The sequence below is a fragment of the Artibeus jamaicensis genome, unplaced genomic scaffold (genome assembly GCF_021234435.1).
Source record: "Artibeus jamaicensis isolate MK-2021 breed Jamaican fruit bat unplaced genomic scaffold, CSHL_Jam_final contig_490, whole genome shotgun sequence".
Lineage (NCBI taxonomy): Eukaryota > Metazoa > Chordata > Mammalia > Chiroptera > Phyllostomidae > Artibeus > Artibeus jamaicensis.
In genome coordinates, this window is record NW_026521861.1 from 12,622,721 (window position 1) to 12,645,867 (window position 23,147).

The 23,147-nt window shown below is 49.5% G+C and overlaps 1 protein-coding gene across 1 annotated transcript in view; it reads right to left on the reverse strand.

The window, feature by feature from the left end:
• The window catches only part of GFRA1 (GDNF family receptor alpha 1), a 195,002-nt gene extending 172,103 nt beyond the window's left edge, over positions 1-22,899 (reverse strand). Inside the window, exons 1-4 of the mRNA XM_053668520.1 lie at positions 22,800-22,899; positions 22,204-22,501; positions 21,062-21,355; positions 19,781-19,864 (exon numbers count right to left, since the gene is read on the reverse strand). Coding sequence (XP_053524495.1) covers positions 19,781-19,864; positions 21,062-21,355; positions 22,204-22,324 — 499 coding nt within the window. The 5' untranslated portion in view covers positions 22,325-22,501; positions 22,800-22,899. The remainder of the gene's footprint in view (positions 1-19,780; positions 19,865-21,061; positions 21,356-22,203; positions 22,502-22,799) is intronic.
• Positions 22,900-23,147: the final 248 nt, after the last annotated feature.

Consider the following 23,147-nt stretch of genomic DNA (forward strand, 5'->3'; position numbering starts at 1 on the left):
TGCGCTGCCCGTCTTGAGAAGCACTGCGACAGGCACATGAAAGACCAGCCACTGTGGTCACAGACCCTTGTCCAGGAAACTCTGAAAATCTCACTGCATGAAAACCAGCCGTGCAATGAGATCTGGAAGGTCCAGATCTCAAAAACAGGCCCAGAGTATCTTTGCTCACTGGTCTAAGGACAAGGCACAGAAAGAGGCTAGAACCTTGGAGGAGTGTGGCGTTGCACGGACTTCTCAACTCTTCACACGATGTGCGAATTCCTAGACAAGGAACCTGGCCCAGAGAAGGCACTCCGAAAACACTGGCAGAATTAATTATTCAGTGATGTCTTTAAGTAGACTTCAACTTTATTGGTAATAGTTCCTTTTACAAAACATAGGAGACAAACTGGGGAGCCAATTGTGTGTTCTTAGGGCTGAATCAGACCGATCTGCAGTCTTGAACTTTTTCCTTCCAAAATATGGCCCAGGTCGGGGTGAAGGGGGACAGGGGGTCACAGCTGGAGGCTGGGAGGGCCTTGGGCTTTGTTGTCTCTCACTGCAAAGTTGGGGGCAAGTCATGTCCAGTCTCTAGACCTGAGCTCCACCTAACATGGCAGGCTTGCTCCCATCAGGTGGGAAGAGGAGCCGTTCATTTTCCTAGAGGCTAAAGGGCAGGGAGGAGGCACACTGTGCACAGGAGAGGAGAGATGAGTGACCTTGAGCTGACCTCAAATCCCCAACTGGTACATAGCCTCAACAATTCATGTCTCACCTTCCACACTCTAACCAAAAGGTCTCGCTGGCTCCTCCTAATCCTAAAATTCTAGGACTGATTGTTTCAGGCTGCCTTGAATGCCTAGTTCTTCCTACAGTTGAAGAAAATCAAAACCACCAAAAGCAACTTGAACTGCCAAGTTCAGAAAGCAGTTTGCCACGGGTCATTTCATGCAAGCCTGCCAACAAATCTATAAAGCACCCAGGGCAGTTATGAACACGACCCCAGTCCACAGTGGAGGAAACTGAGGCTGAAAGGGTTAAGGGGCAGGCCAAAATGAATGGGGCTGTCATTGAAAAGCAAGCGAATTAAATCCCTAGTCGGCCAGCACTTGTGCTCCAGTGGCCTCTTTTCCCAGATGAATACAGTTGGTCCTTCTCAAATGTGACAATGACGACAATGGGCTGAGAAAAGCACGCAGGCCCCACAGTTCCCACCACGGTGCATTCCAATGTAGAGGCGCACAGCCGAGTGCTGGCCTGCGCCTCCTGGCTGAGGCCTAAGCAGCCCAAGATGCCTCTCCAGTCTCATCTCACACTGACCTCCTTCACCGCCTACTCCCTCCCACCACTGGCCTCGCTCTTTCCACCTGGACCAAGTCTCCCCATTACAGCATCTCATATGGCACCATCTGCCACTCCTACAGAGCACTTTTTACACTTGAACTTTTCTATATATTTGGGTCTCTCTTCCCTGCAAGACTATATCCATGAAAGCAGGGCCAATCTGACTTTATTCACTGTTTTATCCCCAAATTCCTAGCCAGGGAAGGTGTAGGCAAGGCTGTGAGGTCTGGAAATGCGGAGGCCTTTTTGTGACCATGAGGGAGGAGTGTGGAGCTGCTGGAAGATGTCCTTCTGTGCGCCCTGGAGGGGACGCCTCAACACAAAGGGCAGGCCCAAGAGCTGGAGGTCAAGAAGTCATGTTCTGGCTCACTGTGCTAGAAACTCGCTCTAGCTCCGGATAGCGTACAAATCCCAAGAACTAACAATTCTCTCTCTCATCTAAGCCTGTCAAGAGGTAAGAGTCTTCTGTCATTTGTAAAACAAAAAGTCCAAATGACACCTCTCTTACCAAGACTGGGAGCTCCCATCAGCATGGTCTTGCACGCTTCTGTCCTATCTCACCTAAATGCTGAACACCAAATAAGCACTTAATAATCTGTGTTCATCTACCTGCCTCACTGCATCTCACTTATTCATTTATGCATTCGACAAATATTTGCTAAGTGCCTACTGTATGGCTTTCTAGGACTGGGGACAGAGAAGTGAGCAAGCCAGGTGAGGTCCTTGTTTTACGCAACTTAATACAGTAGTAAGAGAAATGAGGAAACAAGTCAATCAACAACTTATTCTGGATAGTGTTAAGTCCTATGCAGATAATAAAATAGTGAGATGTAATAAAGATTGAGGGAGGAGGAGGAAACATTTAGGTGGGTGGTTATGGAGGACCTCTGGGCTGAGAATGACAAAGAGCATGTCAGTCAAGTGAAGATGACAGAGAAGAACATTCCAGAGAATGGAAGGAGCAAGAGCAAAGGCTCTGAGACAGAACAAGCTGATGTGTTCGAGGGACAGAATAAAGCAGAGTGACTTCAGAATCTGTGACCCTTCCAAGGTAAGAACGGGACAAGATGAAGTCAGAGAAGTGTGCAGTGAGCGGATTATTTCATTCTTCTTCTGGGGGCAGTTCGGATGCCTGTAGAAACAGCGGCCTCATGCTTTGGAATCTCCCGTCGTTCGGGCCTCCCTACATGGGCACACTGCACATGTTCATGGAGGAGAGGAGAGAGTGTGGGACTAACTCCAGAGCAGCCGTCTGTCCCCTTGCAAGTCCCTTAACCAGTCCAGTCTTAAGTTCTGCCATCTGTCCATCAACCAAGGGGCTGGACTTGGAGGTCATAAAAGACCATTTCTATAGTTACTTTCCTCGTTGTTGTTTCCTTTCTTTTTTTTAAAGGAGACAAAGCAATGGAAAATATAAACCCAGCCCTAGAAGAGCACTATCATTTAAGAATTACATTTTCAAAGCATGCATTGGAAGGGCAAGAGGACGAAGTTTGTCACTTCGGCCACACTCAAACACAAAGTCTCTGGTTTAGAGACAGTCCCTTTGCTGGCCTTTTCAGGATTCTAGAGCTATGCCATGCAGCCATGGCTGCTTTCTGTGGAAGGGGCATGAGTCCCCTAGAGCAGGGGCCATGGCCCTGAAGCCTCATAGTGGCCCCAAAACCCCCAGCCACAGCTCTGTCCTGACCCCTGGTGATGGCCTTGCCCTCATCGCTGGCCCACTGCCCGGGGCAGCAGTAAGAGATCATCGCTGATAAAAAAAAAAAGTATAGGCTCCAGCCAACTGGCCACCCTGTCTCGAGCCTGAACCAGGCTCTTGCCCACCCAGGGGCCTTTGTGATCCACTAACAATGCACTTTGGCTGTGCTCAAAATGACCAGCTCTTCCTTGTCATGTAGGTCTCAGGGCAAAGTTACCTCTTCAAAGAGTCCCTCCTGACTTCCCTGTGTAACAGAGTTCCCCTCTCCACTGTATTTGCAGACACACTGGTCTAGCTTCAAAGTACACACTGCCAGATATGAGTTAAAACCAACACAAAACCACTTGTTGGTTTTAACTCTCACGTCTCCTCCACTAGACTGAGTTCAGGGGTCTCGTCTGTCCTGCCCACACACCCACTTCCCCAACACCGAGCACAGTGTCCAGCCCACAAAAGGTCATCTTGGTAAACGCCTGTGATGAACCGAAGAGAGAACCATCAGATATCCTTGGCAGAGTATCAGAGAGCACGTGGCGAGTAGGAACTGGGAAGATCCCCAGGAATCAATTAAATTCAGCAGAACAATTTTCAAATGAGACAGCACATCTGGGGTGGGGGCAGAAAGAGCTAGGAGAGTGACCTGCACCTTCCCCTCAGGGCAACAGGACACCTGATGTCGCTAGGTTAGAACCACTGGGATGGCCTAATGTATAGAGTCTGCTTTTCTGGAGAGGAACTGAAGGGTCTACAAAAGGAAGGTAACTTACTTAATGGGAGGTTCAGAGACTCAAGCCCAAGTGTGTGACACAGGCAGAGAATTCCTCAAGCCCCCAAGGCCAGCCCTCTAGTGGGTTTCACACCTCCGTCCACAGAACTCCTTTACTCCTGGAAGCTGGGGAGGAGGAGGTCCGCCAACCACAGCATCCCACCCAGCACGTGGAGATTCCAGAAGTGGGGCCAGGTCCGCGGTCAGGACGTATGGAGCAAAATCACCAGGTTCACCGGGACAAGGGACCTGAGACTAAACTGAAAGGGGACCCAGATGAAGGCCGACTGAGAGATGGGAAGGTACAAGAAGGGACAGGTCACAGGGGCCGCTGCTTTGGTGACTTCCTTGTTATAAAAGATACCTCGGAGGAAATAGAATACAAAAGTAGACCTTTTCTCTTTTTTCACAATGATTGAATATGAAACATCTGAGTGTAAACTTTAAAATTTTTCTATTTTAAAGTTTCTGAACAACACTCCATACGTGCTTTACGTCTATGCTGACTACTGGCTGGCCCTGTCTGGCCCACAACTGAGCGCTGATCTAAACCACCGTTTAGTTCTTCTCTGGACGGGGAAATGCGCCATTCTTCTTAGAACACTCACCCACATGTGACCCCCCAAGCACTCACCCCCCCCCCCAGTCCCCATGGCGCACCCGCAACAGGAGCCGCCCCAGGACCTGCTTCAGGGCCCTTTCCGGAAGGTCGGTCTGTCTGTCTGTGCAGGCTGTGCTTCCTCTCAGTGAAAGGTGAGGGATGGAGGGGCAGATCGCTGACTGCCTGGCATTCGGGGGCCTCTGCCTCGGCCCACTGAGCTGCCGGGCTGTTTGGGGAGCTCAGTAATCATGAGGCAGGACGCAGTCAGTAACAAGGGAGGCACACAGCGGGCACACGGTCAAACATGCTGTCTCACCGCTTGGGTCCAACCCTCATGACCACCTTATAGAGGATTTGTGCCCACATTTGGCAAAGCAGGAAACGGGGGCTCCAAGCAGTTAACTAAGCTGCCTACGTCATAGAGTGATAAAGCCAGGCTACAGACCCCGGTCTGACTCCACATTCTTTCCACTGCAGCACTCCTCCTAACAACCCACCCAAAGAGAGATGAAAACACCTCCCAGTGCCAGGAAGCACAGTTGGTTGGAACATCGTCCCAATACACCAGGGATGATGTACTGGGACGAACCCAGGGGTTGTGGGTTCGATCCCCAGCCAGTGCACATACAAGATTGAACAATGAATGACGTGGATGGGTGGAAAAACAGATCTCTCTCTCTCTCTCAAATGAATCAATAAAACATTTTCAATACCTCCCAAGATTCTAACACTCCTGTTCCCTCGGGTTTATGAGAGAAGGTGAATTCAACATGGAGCATGACTAAGACACGGCCAAGATAACCCGACGGCACTGTCCAACACGCGGCTGAGTGGACAGAGCTAAAAGGGGGCGCCTCAGCTTGAGACCGCAGAGACCAAACTCCACACAGGAAACACTGGGCAGAGCAAGGGGCTCACAGAAACTCTGGAGGTGTGGGTGGGCACACAGGTGGAAGCAGAGACCACGAGACGGCACCCAGCCAGGCAGGGCAGGCCCACAGCCAATGACACCAGGGTCAAGGGCAGGGAAGCACGCAGGAGAACTTCTGGCCAGGTCCTTGACCTTCTTCCTAAGCTTCCCAAATATTAGAAAGATGTCACTGTTTCTCGTTAAAATACAAAATAGTGCTTAGACCAGAGAGGGTAGAGAAACAAAAGCATTTGGTTGCTTTTGTTCTTGACCTAACAATCAAAAAAAGCAAGGAACAGAATAGCATGCAAGAAACTGGGTCACGGGAGTCAGACCAAGTTGGCTGGAATTCAGAGTCTTCCAGAGACGAGCTGTGCGGCCTTAGGCTAATCACTGGATTTCTCTGAGCTCTGGTGCCCTTGTAGGTTAAATGTGAATGATTCCCACCCCACTCACCCAACTCTGGGCAAACACTCGGGAGCTTTTGTGACAATGACATGAAATAACCAATGAAGGCATCTCCTATCTACTGCTGGGCAGCCCACAGACGTGACACAATGAATGCTTTCACAATTGTCCTCTGGCCTCAACCCAGACCCCAGGGCTGGGACTTGAGCTCCTGGGGACCATCCCAGCTAAACCTCCAAGCCCGAAGAGGCTTCCTATGGAAATCTTGAGCCTCACTGGTTATGCCTATTTTCCTGAGGAATCTCATCCCAAGAAGGGCATTTCCAAGAGCCAGATCCTTGGTAAAGGTACATATGGCCCAACCAGCCGGCATTCGGGAAGCAGCTGCCACCAAACTCAAAAGGAACTCGCGTCCACACCCAGCTCTGCTAAGAGAGGATTCTAGAGGAATCCCAAACCCAGACAAAGGGGACTGGGATGAATGAGTAATGCTCAAGAATTCTGACCCTCACCTGACCCCATGCACAAAATAGTAGCAGTCAGTTCACTTTCTCTGCAGTGACAGAGCCACCAACAGCTGTGGAGTCTCAAACACAAGGCTGCTCTGGTCTGAAGCCACCCCTCCTTCACCACCAGAGGAGAGGAAACACACTGCAGAGTCTCTACTTCTGTGTGTTTTGCTTCTGAGGAACAAATGTCGGCAAGATATAGGACGCAGTGCTCTGTTTGCCATCAACACGCACAGAACATAATGTTAGATGAAGCTACACCCGCTTAATTGTGATGCATTAAGTATTATGTTCATTGTTTCTGAAACTGGGTAGAAATGAATAATTTATTTCAGACAAAGGAAAACTCCTGAATATGAAATGCCTCCTCTTTTAAAATTACAATTTGGAAGACAAGAATGAGAAAATACTCCTCGTCAGTGAACCTTACACTGCTAATAGAAAACAATGCTTCTATCATTTCTACTTTGTTTGCAAACATTACTCTTTCGGGGGGGGGAGGTAAACAAAATTCAATACAACATTCTTGAGAATGAATAATCGGCAACCAAAACCACTGCGTTTTCCCCATGCTCACAGCTTCCCAGCACAGGGCCAGCACATCCAATATTAATTTTCTGTGCTGGGTGAATATCCTTTCCTGTCCCACCAGGGTCCCAGGGCTCCCCTGGAGCCCACTCCCTGTATCCCTACACCCCACTCTCTGCCACCTCCCTCCAGAGCTTGCTTCCTGGCACTCAAGTCCCCTGGGTCTCCTCCACTGTCCTCTCCCTCACGCCTTTCACTCTGCTTTTTCCTGGTTCTCCAGCATCCCGCCATCTCTCTCTCTGCCTTCCCTCTCAGCGGAAGAGACCTACCTCCACCTAAATAATCTCTTCCTATGTCATGCTGGTAAGTTGGGAGAGAATGAAGAAGGAAGTTCGGGCATTTATAAAAGGAGGAGACTGGCAGTCACCTACCATTTGCCGTGCATTTTTTAAGTGCTTCTTCAAGTTCACCACCATGAACTTGTGAACTGGACAATAGTGTTATCCCCACTTACAGACAGAGGACCTAGAACAAAGGAACTATTTGCCGTGGTCAACACAGCTGGTGAGTGCAGGAATGTGGAATTCAAGTCTGGGTGTGTTTAACGCCCAAGATTTGCTCTTCACCACGATTTCCTAAGCTCCTCAGGCCCTCCTGCCTTGCCCCTCCCCGGTTCCACCCCAGTCTCCGGAATGAACTCACGTGGTCTGCCGGGCGGTTCTTGCTGCAGGAAAGCGTTGCCTGGCTCTGAGTACGTTCCTACCCAAGATCAGCTGCACGCAGAATGGGCAGCCCCTCCTCTTCCCACCCCCACCCCCACCATGTCATTAACACAATGTCATAAACACACCCTGGACTCAAGAAAGGGCACAAAGAGAAGGTTCAGTGACTCCTTAGAAGCAACTCTGTGACTTGTGGTAATTACTGCCCCACAGCCGCCCTCCTCGTCCTTCCCTCGCCGGCGGGCCCTGGGGTCAGCGGGCATCTCTTTCAATTACAGCAACTGCCTGCATTTAGAATCTTGCAGTTTTTATTCAGACACTCTCTTGCGAAATATTCTGAAGCAAGTTGAAAATTTGGCAGAAAAAAACGCCAGGAGAGACATAGGACCGAGGAGCTAGAAGAATTAAAGGGAATGTAGAAAATAAATGAAGAACCAAGCCCATACTTTGAGTCAGGTGGACCTGCCAGGTCCACAGAGGGGTTGGGCAGGGCCATCTCTCCCATCCAGAAGGAAGCACTGGCCTGGGGACCCACTCACACTTGCCTGAGCCACTGTCCCTGGGGTCAAAAACCAGAAGGCCGTCCTGAGTCCAGGACGGAGGGCAGCACTGGGATTGGGGGTGGGACAGGGCGGGAAGGCAGGGGGAGCCAAGGCTGCCCACCAGGGGCAGCCTCTTTTCACCAGGCGGGTCACTCAATGTCTACAGGGCCCCATGAGCAATATTCCATGACCCCCTTTCTCCTAAGCACACACCAAAATGCCTTCCTCCTACCACTAGCCTTAAGACCCTTCATGACTTGGCCCTAGACCCCCTGCTTCCTGCACTCATTCCTGCTGGCACTTGCTTTACATGTGCCCACCCACCTGTCCAGGACCATCCTGGGAGCCCCAAGCCTCCTCAGTGACTCCTGGCACCTACATTGGGGGCTTCGGACACCTGGTCTTCGTATCTTGAATCCTGGCCCATTCCCCACCCCAGAAGAAGGTAACTCTGGAAGAGAACTTGAATTTGACCCACACTTACTCTAAGTCCACCAGGAGCAGAGGCAAATAGCCTCGCTTTTATTTCCCCAGAATGTACCTTCTGTGTTGAGAAGTTACTCATCCACAAAAGGCCATCTCTGGTCTAGAAGCATCCGGGGGAGCTGCAGACACATTTCTGACACTACACTACGTTAAGTTGAACCACGTGAAGTTTCCGCTAGTCTACCCTGCTGACCTTCAAAAACACCAATTTCACATGAGTCAACTGAAAACATTCCAGCAATGCTGAGGGGTAAATTAACCAGCATCCTTCCCTGGTTCTGCTGAGATGCAGGCTGTGCCCAGCAGTGGGCATACCTGCCTCTCTGCCCGGCTCTTCAGCCACAGCGAGGGGCTTATCACTAGCACCTCGGACACTTAGCATCTGGGCTCATACTGCAGCCTCTGCCTGCCCAAAACGCCTTCCCTTCATCTCTGGGTACCAAACTCCTATCCATTCCCCAAAACCCAGCTCCTCTCTGACCCACAACTCCATTTAGTTGGTTATTCCCTCCTTGGGGCTGCATCTGAGCCTGGGAGAGTTCTACTCATTCACCTCCCACTTTGCATCCTAATTTGCTTTGTTTATACCTATCCCTAGCCCAAAAAGAGAGCTCTGAGAAAGCAATGGTAAGGTCCTATCTACCCCAGTCGCCTAGGTTTCGCACTGACCTCTTAGGTCTCAGCAAGTATCTGTTGGGTGAATCTGGCAGAAAACTTATTCCAACACACTGAATGCTGAAAACTGATGGAGATCAGAGAAACTCACTGGTTCTTCACTCTAAACTAAATACATATATATTACATGGAATTTATGATATACAAGTGTATACCATACATATACATACATATATATATATATAAATATATGTCACTCAGTAAATGCTCAATAGTCCTTCCCACACTCTGTGCACTTCACTTTCACGAGCTCTCTCCTGTGACGCCCCTGTAAACACCGCCACAGCACGGGCTCTGGAGCCAGATTCCCGCATGAGAATGCGTTCCTCCAATTCCTGTGAGCGGGTTCTTAGTTGAACCTCAGTTTCCTTATCCACCAAGTGGAGCTAAGAGTACCCACTACTCACAAGGCCAGCTCAAGTTATTGCCTATGAAACACGTAGTTCATTGCTTCCCACCGTTGTTTAATTATTGCCTTATTTCTCTTGTGGTCACACAGAGAGTGTAGTCCTCACCAACTGAGAATATGTCGAGTTCCAGCCTGCTCACTCCTTCTTCCATTCAAATGGCACCTGCCATTTCTCATCCGAGAAATAATGGGGTTTCATCGAGGGCCCTCCAGGATTCACTAATCTGGTATCTCCTTCAAGAGTTTATTTGAAACTCAGAGAACAGAGATCAATGAAACATTTCATAAACATGGGCTTTAAGAAAGCTGCTGGCCGGTTCCTCCAAAGAATGTAATCGATACTTATTTTCATGCATTATTAACTGTACACCAAACGGTAACGTGCAAAGGGCACCAGAACTATTGGTCAGCGTGGCACTTCTCGGACCTTTCAGAGGGGCCGCAAATGGAAGTGGGAGCAGCGTGGTGGGAGACAAATGAATAGCGGATTAGGCCACCTCACAGTGGAACTGAACTATGTACTCCTTTCTTTACCACCGTGTAATGCTATTTATACGACAACAGGACCAAAAAAAACGGCCTTAGGCACTTTGCTCTACTTTAGAAGCCTGCCACCTCACAAGGAAATGAAAAAAAGATACAATCCAGAAATTGCTTCTTTGGTTAGAATTTCTGCACCTCCACAGGCACGGTTTTAATAGCGTGTGTGCTCTGGATTTCGGCTGTCAATAAGGAAGGCATCAAAATGCAGGGGTAAATATTAAAATAATAGATACTGGTGTATTTCAACTTCAAAGACCCTTTGTCAAACACTGATCTAGGTGGAACATAAGGGGGAAGAAATGGGAATTAAGGAGGGAGAGAAGAAGGGACTCAATATCTCCTCCTGAATAAAAGAGCCAGGTCTGTGCTTAAAAGTTCATCATGCAACAGCAGAAAGAGTACAGGCTTTGGAGACGCAGGAATGAGTTGTGAATCCAAATTCTTCCACTTATCAGCTGTGTGGCCCAGAAAAAGTTACTCAACCTCTCTGAGCTCAGGTTTCCTCCTCAGAAATTAGAGATAATTCCTAGCTTTCCGCAGTGGCTGGGGACCATAAAAGGAAATAATGCCTATGAACAGGCTGCCCAGGGCAGGGCACACAGCCGGGGCTCCCTGGAGTTTTCCTCTCCCTGCACTTACCCCCCCCCCCCTTTAAAGAGAATGCAGAGCTCAGGGACTGAGAGGCAAGGAGAAGGAACTGCAGTTTTCACCAAAAATAGGCCATCTGACCAAATGATTAAAAGTCTGTCATATGCTAATGCTTGGACGGGGTGGACCTTGGGCCAATTTAGTAGGAGTAAATTGCAATTGATTTTCGAAGAAATTGCTTGTTCTCTTGCCTTTCCTCAGCTGTGTCACTCTCTCACACACAGCTGCCTTTGTCACAGCCAGAACCCACTGAAACACGGGACAAGGGAGATCTTTTTGAAGCAAAACGTTGACTAACATAGACATCCACACTCACACACTATAAAACACACACACGTGAGCAGACAGCTACACAAATACATCTCTACCTCCGTGTGTATACATGTGTGTCTAGATGTTCAGAGGGCTCAAGAAGTAATTCTGCATCACAGTTGTATCCTTCTGTAGGTTTTTGCAAATCCCCCTGTGGTTGGAGACGCATCCTGAGTCATTTTTATTTTTGAATAAAGATCATACAACAGCGTACCCCTAAAATCCCTCTGTGCACAACCCCAGCCTAATCTGTACTGGTCTCTGGATATGAAAACGGTTAAAAGATCAGAGGAGATAAAAAGTCATAAGAATAAAGGTTAACAATGGCTGCTTTCACCCCTAATTTCTGATATGGTGATAAGCCCTCTTACAACATTAATTAGAAAGGAAAGAGAGATGAAAGAAATGCCCGGGGGACATAATAAATTAGCCCCTTATGCAAATCACCCATTCGTTTTCATCACTGACCCAGCTAGTTGAGTCTCTAAATTACAGGAAGTGGTTAGCTTCTTTAACAAAATTTCCAGATAAAGGATGAATCTTTTTTTTTTTTTAAGCTAAGGGCTGGGGGCAGGGGCTTAAAGCAACAAATAATTTCTCAGTGTCTCTTGCAGGCAACTCTGAAGGGGGCCAAAAGATATGAAAATTAACATGCCAGCCACTAGTTTCTGTTGCCAAACAAAAGACACTTATTAATTAACCCTTACAAACAATTCCAGAACAATGGACAACAACCCCCGTGACTGAGGTCCATGGCTATGGGTCTCACCCTATGCAAAAATAATGGGTAGCATTCTAAGGGGGGCACAGACCGGAGCAGGTAAAGAATAATTTAAAAGAGGTAGAGAAATGCCAGGATGTGGAGAGTTTTACGTATCAATTTAAAAACAAACAGCCCGGGCTGGTGTGGCTCAGTGGATTGAGCGTGAGCTGCAAACCAAAGGGTCGCTAGTTCGATCCCCAGTCAAGGCACATGCCTGGGCTGTAGGCCAGGTCCCCAGTGGGGGCCACATGAGAGGCAACCACACACTGATGTGTTTCTCTCCCTCTCTTTCTCCCTCCCTTCCCCTCTTTCTAAAAATAAATAAAATCAATTAAAAAAACCCACACACCCGATTTTACTTATCATCACTGTCCTGGACAATTTATGTTCCACTATCTTAGAAATTTATGGGACTCTCTGTTTTCTTACCAATTAAGTCAGGAGATTGGCCTTGACTGACCTCTGAAAGTCCTACTGCATCTAAGATCTGGTGGTTTTATTTATCCCTTTGTAAAACAAACACCGTACTTTCGAACCGTACTTTAATTTGTTTAAATAAAATCTCATGACATGTGTTTCATCTACTGAACTCACTCCCTGACTTTGTTTCTCTTTCTTCCTCTCATTTTCCTTGTCCCCATGTTCTCCACTTCCTTAATTCTTACTTTATCTTCCTCCGTGTATTCAAATGAGATGCTATAAATAAATTCTGGTTCAAAGTAAGGTATGTGTTTAATAAATCATCCTTTATGAACATTATTAATATGAAAGCTATACATGCCAAAATCACACACTTCTTTGGAATGAAGAAAATGCTACAAGAAAAACAGTAAGTCCCAGAATAATACAAGGTTCAACAACCAGGCCCTTCGAGAAGGAAGGAAAATGTGTTAAAGATGATTCTTGTCCATTGCCCCATTTGTATAAAAGGATGCCTTTCAGGAAGAGTGGACATTTGCCCAAGGTCATCTGGCCAGTTAGGGGAGAAGCTAGAAGTCTGACTCCAGGACCAGGGCTCTTTGGGCCAAACAATCCTGACGTGATACCTTCTCTTGAGAAACCAGCACCGGATCCCAGGGTGAGGGGCAGGGGGAAGAATAAGAAATGGAAAGAATAAGCCTTTGGAAAGAATAAGCTTCAACAACAGAAAATTAACAGATGTCAGGAAGAACTACTTCAGATGACTAAAGAAAAGAAACAAGGACAGACATACTGGCTATAAATAACAAATACGCCTTACAGCCATCTTTAGTTCGTACAATTCCTTGTCACTCATTGATGATTTATCTCCCTTCATCTGGCAACAAGACCCACAGTCATGGGCAAACTATTTGACTGTTTCCACCTTCACAGCCTTAACTATGAATCCAGATCCTGGGACGACCTGCTGCTTTTTATCCATGAAACTTCTTGAAGTTGGCCGTTAATCACAAAGATAAAAGTTGCCTTTAGGAAGTGGTCAGTGTCGAAGGAAGACTCAGATTCCTTAGGTCATCAGATAGGTAATAAGAAAGCGTACATAGACCATGAGTCCATTTTTGTTTAAAAAAAGAGAGAAAGACAAACATATTTGTGTATATTTACACATACACGTTCACATTCATATATCGATATACAGGAAGAAATGTGAAAGGCTCGTATCAACACATTTCTAGTGAGTGTCTTTGGGAGCTGCCACTGTGGGTGATTTAAATTCATTCTCCTTTTTCACCTGTTTGTAACAGCTTATTGTTCTACAGTAAATAGGGATTGCGGACGGGCTGGGGAGAGAATGAAAACCAAAAGTGGTGGCCTGCAAAAGTGGAATGTAGGGGTACTTAGCACAGCCCGTGGAGACGGAGGCATCTCCCGGTGTAAGGCAAGCCCTTCTCAGGAAGCAGTAATTCTTCCTGCTATGAGGGGCGTTGGAAAGAAGATTTATGGGGAGAGGTTAGAAGAATGGGAATCAGTCAAGCTGAGAGGGGAAGGCTGATCACAAGAATCCTTAAGCTCAGGAAGCGCTCCCACCTCACTGATCACCGGCTGCGGCCAACTCACCTCCGACCAAAGAACATAAGGAGAGGGCCCCAGAGGCACAGGGGAACTCACAGCAGCAATAAAGAAGACTTTCCCCAAAGGAGAGTTAACACTCAAACTGGGTTATGAAGAGACAGAACTTCCCTCCAGGGCCCGTTAGAGAAAGGATAGATTTTTCATTTCTCGTCCCAGGAAGTTTACGAACAGCCTTCCTGTGGGTTTGGCCCTGCTATCTATTTCCGGGCATAGGGTCACTGTTCCAAGGTTGGGGCACGTGGTTCGCTAAAAAGAGTCCCAAGTCTTGGAGTCAGGAGCACGTCAACAGCTAATATGGCCTGGGCACCGCATTAAAGATGACGGAGATTTGTCGGGATCGAATATGCTTTAGGCACTATGCTAGGCATTATACATACTGCACCTTTAATTCACAGGGACCTGTAAGGTAGGCATTACCGACTTCACATATTACAGCCAAGGACCCTGAGACACAGTGAGTGCAAAGACCTGCCTAAGTCAAATTGAGTGGGGCAGCCAGGCAGGTGGAACTCCAGAGTTCCTCCTCCAGCACCAGTGTGTCCAAAGGTGTGGGCACGAAGCTGCCAGAGCCCCATTGGGACAACCCAGCTCGTCTGCACACAGGGTGGCCGGGGTGAGACAGAGGATCAATTCGTACAGGAGTCTAGGGAGGAAGACTGAAACCTAGTCGCCAAAGTGCTAAGGTAAGACCTGGCAATGAGGAGGCCAGGTGGGCTTAGGAGAGACTGGACACAGGGAGGCCAGTAGGGAAGGCCAGTACAAAGTTCGAGAGATAAGAAGGGGATGGAGAGAGGATAGCAATTAAAGGCAGCAAATAAGGTCAGCAGGACTTGATGATGGGTCTAGCTGAAGGCATGACAATGGCAGAGGGGGTGACAATAACCCCACAGCTTACACCTTAAATAGATAATGCTATTATGTAAAAGTGGAGACTGGGGAAAAACAGGTATAAGGAGAAAAGATCTTATAAGGCATAAAGATGACATACACTGCTGACATACTGAGTTTGGAGTAGCTGAGATACACATCCCGACAGAGACATCCAGGACTCATATGGAAATACTGGTTTAAGGCTCATAAGAGGTAGGAATAGAGGGAAAGACTCCGAGTCACAGTAGCCGAGGTCCCAGGAATGGATAAAGTTTGTCTGGAGAGTATGCAAAACAGAAAGACGCCAATACTGGCCTCCTCTAAGCCAGTGGCATGTTCTGGTGAAAGTCTTGGAGGCTACCCTCAAGCAGTGTGGCCCTGGCCAAAGACCAGGGCCCTTTAAAAGACCCTTTTAAAGGCCCTTCTCCTCTGATGTTCAACCACCCGCAGTCAATGGGACACCTGCTCAGGGCCAGGAAGAATGCTCCATGCTGAGAAGACACCCAGCCTAATACTAAGTGAGTCCTGGGCTTCCTAGTTGGGGAGACAGATGCATAAATAAGTCCTCTCGAGATGCTGTGATTAACAGCTATCATAAAGGTAAGAGCAAATGCAGCATGAAAGGGTCCTGGGTGGAAGTGCCTGTCAGGGAGAATTGCAGCTTGGCCCTCAGAGATGAAATTTGATCTTGGTCTTGAAGAACTAATAGAGACTTCCCAAAGAGAGGCAAAGCCATGTGCAAAGGTACAAGAAAGCAAATGCACGTGAAGTATTTGGGGAATGGATTGCTCAGTGAGCTTGAGTAGAGAGGAGGTGGAGGGGCCAAGCTGGACTGCTAAGGAGTTGATCATATGCCAGAATAGATAACAAGAAACGAACTGGAGTTCTCCGATAATGGGACAACACAGGTAGCTGTTTTAGAGAGGTGAGTGGCAAGGGAAGGACCACTACACACCCCTAGCTTCTGACATTTTACAAACCCTTCCCTCTCATCATGATTTGACAAGAAATCAGAGGACCTTATAAGGCTCTTCTTCAACATGTAAAAGTTTTAAGAAAAACTGTGTTAATAATGACATAAAATGATGGTACATTACAACATAAATGCTAAGCAGGGGTAATTATTCAGAGCATCATTCAGAAAAAAAATAGGAACCAGACTTAGAAGCATCTCATGCTGAGCAAACCATTACTTGGGAACCAGTCTCAAGATTGGTTTCCAATCTTCCTGGGAGGGTCTAAGCCACTGCTAGGACTTGGAAAGAAAAAATGGCACAGCCCGAGTGCTGGAACATGTCTTTTACCAAATCAGACTTAGGCCGTTCAAATCCTAACATCGCTCTTTCCCCATGACCTATCCACCTGATTCTTGTTCTCAAGTCCAGTGACTTCAACCATATTCTAAGAAGGTCGGGCTCGAATCTCCTCTACAAAACCCAACCTCCCGATCAATACTTTTAAACCATGGAGCCCTCCTTTTCTCTGGCTGCCATCAAGGTCCTCACATCATCCATGCAAGCCTCCCTCCCCGGCTTTCCTCAGCTTCCTACCCTGCTTTCAAAATCTCTGCTTTGTTCTCCCTGCTCCAGATAATCCAACAACATTGCCAAGTTCATCTTCCTTTCAAATCACTATTTCCTTCTTGCTGCTTCTTGAACTTCTGTGAAGAAGGAAACACAGGCAGAATGGAGATTCCAGAGCTGAGAGCCTTGGCTGCCAGAAGCTCAGGTGTGAAACCCCACGTGGTGGCTCTGTCCTCTGGGCCTCCGAGCGCCCCCTTCTGGTCCCCAAGGCACTTTTCTGTGTTCTCTCCTCCAATACCCTCTTGCGCAAGCGCAGGTTTTCCTTTGTGCACTCCCACGCACCACCTGATTCTTCCTGTCCAAGACCCCTAAAAACCACGCTGGCAAGAACCCACAGCAAGGGTACCTGCTGGAGCCCTTAAAAGTACCCGAGAGGCCAAATGCTCCGCTCGCACGTTGCCACCACAGTGGTCCCCCCACGCCACCTCCCACCGCACTTCTTGCTCGACTGGGCGGCTTCCTTTCATTTCCGGTCTGCGACCGGGGCTTCAGAACAGGTTTCAGTTTTTACATCCAGCGTTACTTTGATTCCCGCCGGTGTTCCTGCCAGGCCGCCGGCGATACCTCACTCAACACGGCCTTTCAACTGGTGATCAAGTAAACACAGGCAAAGGCGCCGGTGGGTTTTGAGGAGCCAAGAGACAACGGCAACTCAAGAATGTCAAACATGTTCCGTGAGAGGATTCAGCTCACACTTAATGTACGTGAATAAACATTCTCCTCACATTGGGCAGAGACATCCAAATATGGAAACTGATCGCTCCTGTATCTGCACAAGGCAGAGGCACTGTTGTCCTGGTTTCCTCAGAGTTTTCAGGACAGAAGACATGTTCTAGAAACTCAGACTGGGACCATGCAAAGCAACATTTATCATCCTGCTCCTCTGCCATTCTCCACCCTCCCATCGCCAAACTGGATCATATGCATTATTCAATGACTTAAAACCTCTCAGGGCTCCATTTGGCTTTCCTACACCCACTTAAGGCTCAGAGTCACTGTCAGAAGTCAAAGCTCATTAGCGCTGGAACCTAAACCCCATGCCCTTGAGACAAAAAATGCAGCTCTAGACAAGGCCTTCTTGGCTCTGATTAATTCATCATGACTTCTGGGTTCTCCCAGGACAGGTCTCACAAACCCAGTGTCATAGCGACTATGAAAAGACACCTGGCTGAGGGAGGGGTCCCGAAACCAAATGGGTGCAACTTGGTCCATGCAGAAGAATTTCTAGGACTCATCAAAAAACGTTCGGACAAACCAGTGGTATCTGAGAATGACCCAGCCACTTGGCGTGCAGTGTGAAGGCGAGGACTGAAAAGACAAATACGAGGGCACGGTGGAGGAATTCTGCAGGTGACACTGGTCTTCCCTCCACATCACGGACTGTTGGGGCTGGAGATTACTCACTCCAATGGCCTCGTTATACCAAGAGAAGAGAGATCCAGAGAGGGAAGATGAGCCTGTTAGAGTCCCATTGCAGTTCTGAAAATAAAACCCAATGGGCCTTCCTCCTTGTCCACTTCTTCCCTCTCACTGTCCGTGGGAGGTCCACAGCCTCCCTGGCATCAGCACAAAGACTGAGGAGTAACGCATCCACAGGGCAGGCAGCAGGCAAAAGGCAGTGCCCTTCAACAGCACTAGGAAAGCCAAGTCCATTCTGGTGCCCCATCTGCCACACACCATCCTAGCTCCTACAGACCTGCTTCTGTGAGAGCCCAGATGGTCACGTGCACTTGTCCTGGCTGAGCTAAGGGGACAGAGAGCATGAGCAAGGGTTGGGGTGGAAATTGTGGGTATTCTTCAGGATAATTTATGAATGTCTGATACTAAACTTATACCCTTGTATCTTGACCCAAAACACATATGCACACACACACACACATTCTTTCCCTCTGAACCAAAAGAAAGACAGTCAAATGTAGAGGAGTGCTTCTCAAGCTTTGTGAGCACAGAAAGCCGAGAGATCTGGAGATGTGAACTCTGATTCAGGAGGTCTGGGATAGAGCCTGAGGTTCCCGTCCCACTCACCACCGCCCAGGGACTCCTCGCTGCTGTTCTGAGGCCCACACACAGAGTAGCCAGGGGCAGACATTACACAAGGCGTGTGATCTTGGAACGAAACACATCTGGGTTTCAGTTCTGGTTTCACCACTTAGGAGCTTTGATTCTTGGACTGGTTTCCTAACTTCACGCTGCCTCAGCTGCCTCATCTCTCAAATGGAAGAAATAAGAATAGCTAAGAAGCACTTGATGATGATTACATAAGTTAATGATGTGAAGGTTTTAGCACAGTGCCTGGTGTAGTATAATAAGAGCCTGATAAATGTCAGTTGCTGGCTGCCTCTAAGACCCACGAGAGCGGGGGCAGCATCCGTCTGGCTCACTGCCAAACTCTCAATGGCTGGGACGTAGTAGGTGCTCCATGGATGTCTACAAATGAATAAATACATCTGTAACACACCCACAGATAAGCTCAGTATTCACACACTCCCTCGGTTCTGTGGCTTTCTTCAGGAAAACATGTAACATTTAGAACACCAGCACACTCTCACCAGTGAGGAACCACCATCTCATACAGTCAAGTTCGACTTGAACCGTCACGTGTAACTACCGCCGAGAAACGTATCATTTGTGACGGCCGTACAGACTTGAGAAAATATCTTCACTGTAAACAAATAAAGACATCAGTCAGGAATCTGAAGATCACGGAGAGAGATTACTGCCTTGCTCATTATTTATGTGGCTGTCTGAACGCCGATGTTATGACAAACTTAATTCTAAACCTAAGTTCACCTCCCAACCAAAGGTAGACTGGCAAGGCGAGACAAAACAAACCGTGGGAAGCAAGCCTACTTTTTAAACGGCCACCAGGGCACTAATGCACTGTCTTACGTAGGCACACAACTGGCCCAGGAAAAATTAGAAACAAAAGAACTGCTATCAAATGGTGCAGCTTCATCTTTTCAGTCAAAGGCAGACAAATGAGTAAAGGCCAAATTGTTGAACGACCTCGGATCATCTTCAGGCATCTGGTAAAGTAAGTGGCATCATTCAAACACATCCCATTTCAGGAAGGCGCAGTGCACAGTGCGTAGCAAGAAAGGGAATATGATTGCCACCTACAGACAGAACTGGCACTCCCACTGCAAGAGCTGGCCAATCGCATTTTAGGGTGAAAAAAAAATTCAACCAAGTCACCTCCCTCCAACCTCTTCCAAACCACCACGCCACATTACTTCATTTAGAATTACTTTCAAGTCATACAATCATCTCTAGGCATTCTGCCTCTTCATTATCATCATCCTACTTCTAATTTCCCAGAAACTCTGCGCCATTCAGTTTCTCATACGCTATTTGAGAGCCAGAGAGAATGCTAGCCAAGGCATTTCAAGCAGGCAAAAGCCCCAGCGTGGAAGTACGAATCTGCTTACCTGGTATGAAGGGGACCACGCGGAATATATCAGACAGTCTGCTGTTCACTGGTTCATAGGGGGAATCTTCAAGCAGATCATTTCCTGAAAACGGAATAAAGATGGGGCTCAGAGAGGGAACACACACATATTTCAGGCAGTTTTTGTTACTGAAAGTGAATTCTAATTATGTTGCCATTGGGGAGCAAAAAGATGCTGAAACTTTCAAAGATTTCAAATGCCTCTCTTTGACTGTGGTTGTTTTTCTTTCCCTCTGCCTCTGTTGTCCTTGCTGTCCCCAGAGAGCCATGGAAACAATGAAGAACAACCCAACCTGCTCTTGCCAGCAAACTTTCCTACTTTTGCAAAGGAATGAAATCAGCTAGAAAGAAACTAGGATATCACATGCCTAGGTTGCCTCCAGGAGCCAATGGAAGGAAGGTGATTCAAATGAAGGCCCCATTCCTTTATTCCCCAAATGTGGCATGTGGTCAGAGAGCAGGCACCCTCGCTGTTAAACAGTCAGTCTTCATAACAGGTTTTCAGGAGAGGCTCTGGCGGAAGTGGCCACTTATAAGCCCATTCTGTTTATTACAAATTTTTTGGTGTGAGTCTCGGTGGGGGATGAATGCCCTGGGTGTTTGTGTTAGATTTACAAGCAAGACCTACATCTGTCACTCAAGGACCTAAATACTGCCATTGGAGTGGGTGGTTGTGACAAGTGGACCTTTCCCTCTCGGAGCCACTTCTGTGTGAACCAAGGCTGAACCGCACCAGCTGGTTCAAGACTCAGCTAATCTAGGATGACAAATGGTTTTTCCCACAGCAGCCTTTGATCAGGCTGGGGCAAAGATAGAATAGATCCTACTGGACTTTTAGTGCTTAATTCTTTACCTTATGTCAGACTAGACAGAAGGACAGAATAAAGGGGGAAACTCCAGACCAGAGGCAGTACAAGTCTTTGTATTCATCTGTGAAGCCCACTCTCCTTACAGAGAAGTTGAGGTTCCTTGGGTGGCCTTTAATGGCTTCCTACTTCCTGCTCTGATCAGGTTTTGAAAAGATCTGCAGGATCTCGGGGTGTCCCCCTTACTCCCTTATGGGTTTTCCAACAGCCAGGCCCAAGGACGCAGCTGGGGAGGCAGCAAACACCAGCTGCTGCTGTCCCTGGGGGCCAATGAAAGGTCCTCATTCTGCAACTGGGGAGACGTGAGTGGAGGATGAGGTCAGCCAGCCCGGGGGTAAGGGGCCGGCCGGCCTGCCTGGGGGGCGGGAGGGAGAGCGAGGACGGTGGGCGCGTACCCTGCAGGCTCTGGTACATGCTCCAGTAGATGCGCAGGCAGTTCTTCTCCTTCTTCATACCCCGCTTGCAGCGGCAGTTGTAGAGCGACTTCTGTTTGAGGGCCTCCATGGCGCTGCGGCACTCGTCCTTGGCCTCCAGGCCGGACGTCAGGCTGAAGTTTGTCTCCTTGCCTGCCACGCACTGCCTCAGCGTGCGGTACTTGGTGCTGCAGCTCTGCTCCTTCAGGCACTGGTCGCTGGCTTTCACGCAGTCCAGGCGGTCCCCGCCACTCACCTCCGCGGACAGGAGCACGTCTGCGGGTGGATGGGAGGGACGTGAGTGCGGCTGGGCAAGGGCCAGCTGCTCCTGCCGCCGGGAAGGGCGCGTGCTTGTCTAGGCTCCAGGGGCGACCTATGCGCGGAGCGCCCCCCTCGCCCCGCGCGCACACGCACACACACACACACACACGCACACACACACATTACACCTGCGAGTCCATTTTCCCGCCCCGGGACCTCCTGCCCCTTGGTTTTCCCCCACCCCACCCTCCCCAGCCCCTGCGGTTTACGGACTTCTCGAGGTTTCTCGGAGAGCAAGCGCTGTCCACCGTGCGCTCCGACCCCACAGCCCCAGTGCAGACCTGCCAGAACCCCAGGCTCCAGCATCTCGCTCGGCCAGGTCCTCCCGAAGCGGGGGGGGGGGGCTTCCAGAAGAAGAGCGGCGGCGGGCTGGGCTCTGGGCACTCGGCGGGTGAGCCCTGGTCCGCGGCCCGCCCGGTGGGGAGCACTGGGGTTGCTACTGGGGAAAAAGTTTTCCCTTCCGAGTTTGTCTTCTGGCCCAATGCTCGCCCACACCCCACCTGCCCGCCGCAACTCCTCGAGCTCCCTGGGACTCGCACGGGGATCTGCTCCGCAGGATGGAGGATTCACACCCCTTTATTTCCGCCAGGCTTGGTCATTAAAAACTACAGAAATAAAAACCAAGCAGGAAAGCTGCGGGCAAGTGCGCGTCGACACGGCCTCCCCCAGCCTGAGGTGCTTAGGATTCGTGGTCCCCTTCCCCCAAATGAAACTTCACCTTCCCACACCCACTGCGCCGTGCGCCGAGAGGACTCCGCGAGACGACTCAGCGGGTAAGAAATCTAGCGGCAGCCTCGACTTACCCAAAAGCGGCAGCACGAAGTACAGACTCGCCAGGAACATGGTGCCGGCGCGCAGTTGGTCCCCACCCCCCCAAAAAAAAATCCTGAGCTGCTGCTGGTTCTCGCCGAGGGAACTCAGCATGCAGCGATCCCTGAACGGCCGCGCTGCTCTGGCCGCCCAAAGTTCAGCTCCATCCAGTACGAGAGGAAACTCCCGTGTCCGTCTGCAGCCACAGCCGCGGGCGACTCAGCTCCAGGCGAGCGGCTGGCGCGAGAGCGGCCGGCGGTTCCGCTTCTAGGGGTTCAGGTCCGACCCAACCTGGAAGGAAGAGCGCGCTCTGAAATGAGAGCCCAGAGGGCTGGAGCCGCCCCTGCCCCTCTGCCCTCTTCTGCTCCCGCCTTGGAGTACTTTCCGGAGCCCGAGTGAGGGCCCACCCCTACCCGTGTCTGGGCGCGGGGCGGGGGCACTGGGTGTGCGTGTGCCTCTACTCCGTGGAGCCGCCTGCACCCACGGGGGGGGGGGGGCTGGAGAGGTCGGACGCAGGCTCCCAAAGTCCGAGGGGCTGTCCGGTCCAACCCAAGAGTCTGAACGCAAGCAAATAAATAAATAACGTTACTTTCCGAGCGCTGAGAGCGGAGCCGGCTGCTGCGTGGAGTGGAAGCACTCGGCGACTGTGGCGGCTCTCTCGGCAGCCCTGGCGCGGAAAGAGCCCCTGCTCCCGGGAAGTTCGCCGCCCCCTCTGTGCGCCAGCTCGCTGGCTCCGCGGCCAGTCCTCCCCACCCAAACCACCAATCGCTGCCCCCCATCGCCGTATCCCCTCCTCCCCGGCTCGCTTTCTTTCGGAGGCAGCCGGGCGAGAGGAAACAGAAGTCCCAGCTCCAGCTGAAACCCGGACTATGCGCCCCTACCCTCCGCGCGTCCTCAGCTCCCTCCCCAACGTCCATCCGCTAACACACCAGCCCGG